General features: G+C 35.5%; 1 protein-coding gene across 1 annotated transcript in view; it reads left to right on the top strand.

Moving 5' to 3' along the window:
- gtpbp8 (GTP binding protein 8 (putative)) overlaps positions 1-1,843 on the top strand; it is a gene marked incomplete in the record, with an annotated part of 6,981 nt that overhangs the window by 4,281 nt on the left and 857 nt on the right. The window contains 1 exon segment of the mRNA XM_035677267.1: positions 1,077-1,176. Coding sequence (XP_035533160.1) covers positions 1,077-1,176 — 100 coding nt within the window.

Raw genomic sequence — 1,843 nt, 5'->3', positions numbered from 1 at the left:
GACTGTAAGTGAGATATATTTTCTTAAAACCAGATTACTTTTCTAATGCAAAACATGCTTGACAAGATTATGTTTCTTTTTGGACTATAATAAGACTCATTTCCCTGAAACAAGTCTTTGTTACTTTCTTAAGATTCTTTTTTAACAAAAAATTACAAATTATAACAAACCACTCAGTAGATATTGGTATCAACCATCCAACACTTATCAAAAACATTCACTGGGCCAACAAATTATAGAACATTAGGTTCATTGGTCATGAAAGGAAAACACTTTATATTTGTATATATGGGTTAGTAGGCTGTGCCGATAAGAACATCTCAAAAGCAGTGCTTCCATATCATATTTATATTATACTCAGTCCATAACAGTAAACAGTGAATACAATAACTGCAGGAAGTTTGTGTAAAACCAGAAACTTGGAGGAATTTTGATCAGAGATGGGTTTTACTGATATTTTTACAAACTTTTTTTACAATTCTGTCTGTATTATGTGTTTTTTTTTAAATCATTTTTGATAGCCATACATACTTAAAAGGTTCCTTTTTTGTCAAATTTAGTGTTTTCCTCTAATTGTTCTATCAGCTCTGGTTGTTTTCTAATGCAGGAGGCTGTTTATCAGAGACTGAAGCTCTGTGAATATAGTTTGTGTTCAGGTCTTCAACGTTTTGATCTTAAATCATTTTCTAGTTTTTGACACATTAATGAGCTGCATGGAACTTTATTCCTGGACGACGGCAGCCTCCTAACAGAAAAGATCTGTGTGCAGATATATCCCATAGTTCCAGTGTGAGATCTTCTAGTTTGCACTACCAACCTGGTCCACCAGGTGGTGCTGTGTAACTGCACTGTCATTTACAATTTATTACTACTACTACTTTAGACATGATGAACTAAACTCTTTGAGTGTGTAGGGAAGTAAAATGGCAGTTCTTTTATCCACCTGAGAATGCTGGTTTGTTTTTAATGTTACTGGCCCGATCTTCTGCACCTGAAGAACCTCCGTGTTCTTATTTCTATGACCGTGGAAGACCCTGAAAACTCCCACATCCATCTGTTTGTTTGCAATCTTTCAGTCTGGTGAGGACGTTCCTGTTGGTCGATGGCAGTGTTGGTCTTCAGAGCGCTGATATGATCGCCCTGGAGATGTGCGAGGAGATGACACGTCCATATGTGGTAGGACGCACGCACTCTTTCTTCAAATCCCGCCTGTTTAGTTGGAAATGTATTTATATATTAAGTTTGCTGCTCGAAAGCAGAATAAACGGAGAACACTATTATCCATATCCCAGATAAAGATTGTATTTATTTAATTCATGCAAGTCGTTGGATGAATGACTCAATAGCTGACCCCTGTGCTTATGTTTAATATTTATTTAAGTGCAATTTAAATATAGCCAGAGTCATTTATTGATTTGGTTGTTTTTCTTCTTTTTATATTTCAGTGGTATTTTTTCACATTCCAATAGCTGAATATGTTAAGAATTAAAAGTTAATCGCTATTCGAAAGGGTGCACTTGCATTATCATGCCTATAATTACAGTGGCATAAAATGGTCTTAAAATGACAATAATATTGTTTATCGCAATTATTTTCAGGACAATAATATCGCCCAATAACAGCTGTTATCGTAACAGGCCTACTGGTTCCTCGACCACCAGCTTGTAACTTGTATCTTGGTAAAACACCATCTCAAGTTCTGAGTTCTGATTGTTGTTGTATTTTTCTTCTACAGCTGTAAAAACTGGTCAGACTGATGGTTGAATACATAACTCCTGGGCTTTGGGAAACTCTAATGAACATTTCTCACCATTTCCTGACATTTTATAGACTGAACAATAAT

This window comes from Morone saxatilis, unplaced genomic scaffold, assembly GCF_004916995.1.
Source record: "Morone saxatilis isolate NCDOM2014 unplaced genomic scaffold, NCSU_SB_2.0 Contig5, whole genome shotgun sequence".
NCBI lineage: Eukaryota > Metazoa > Chordata > Actinopteri > Moronidae > Morone > Morone saxatilis.
Note: the sequence above shows the minus strand (reverse complement) of the source record. Positions and strands in the feature narration are given on the sequence as shown.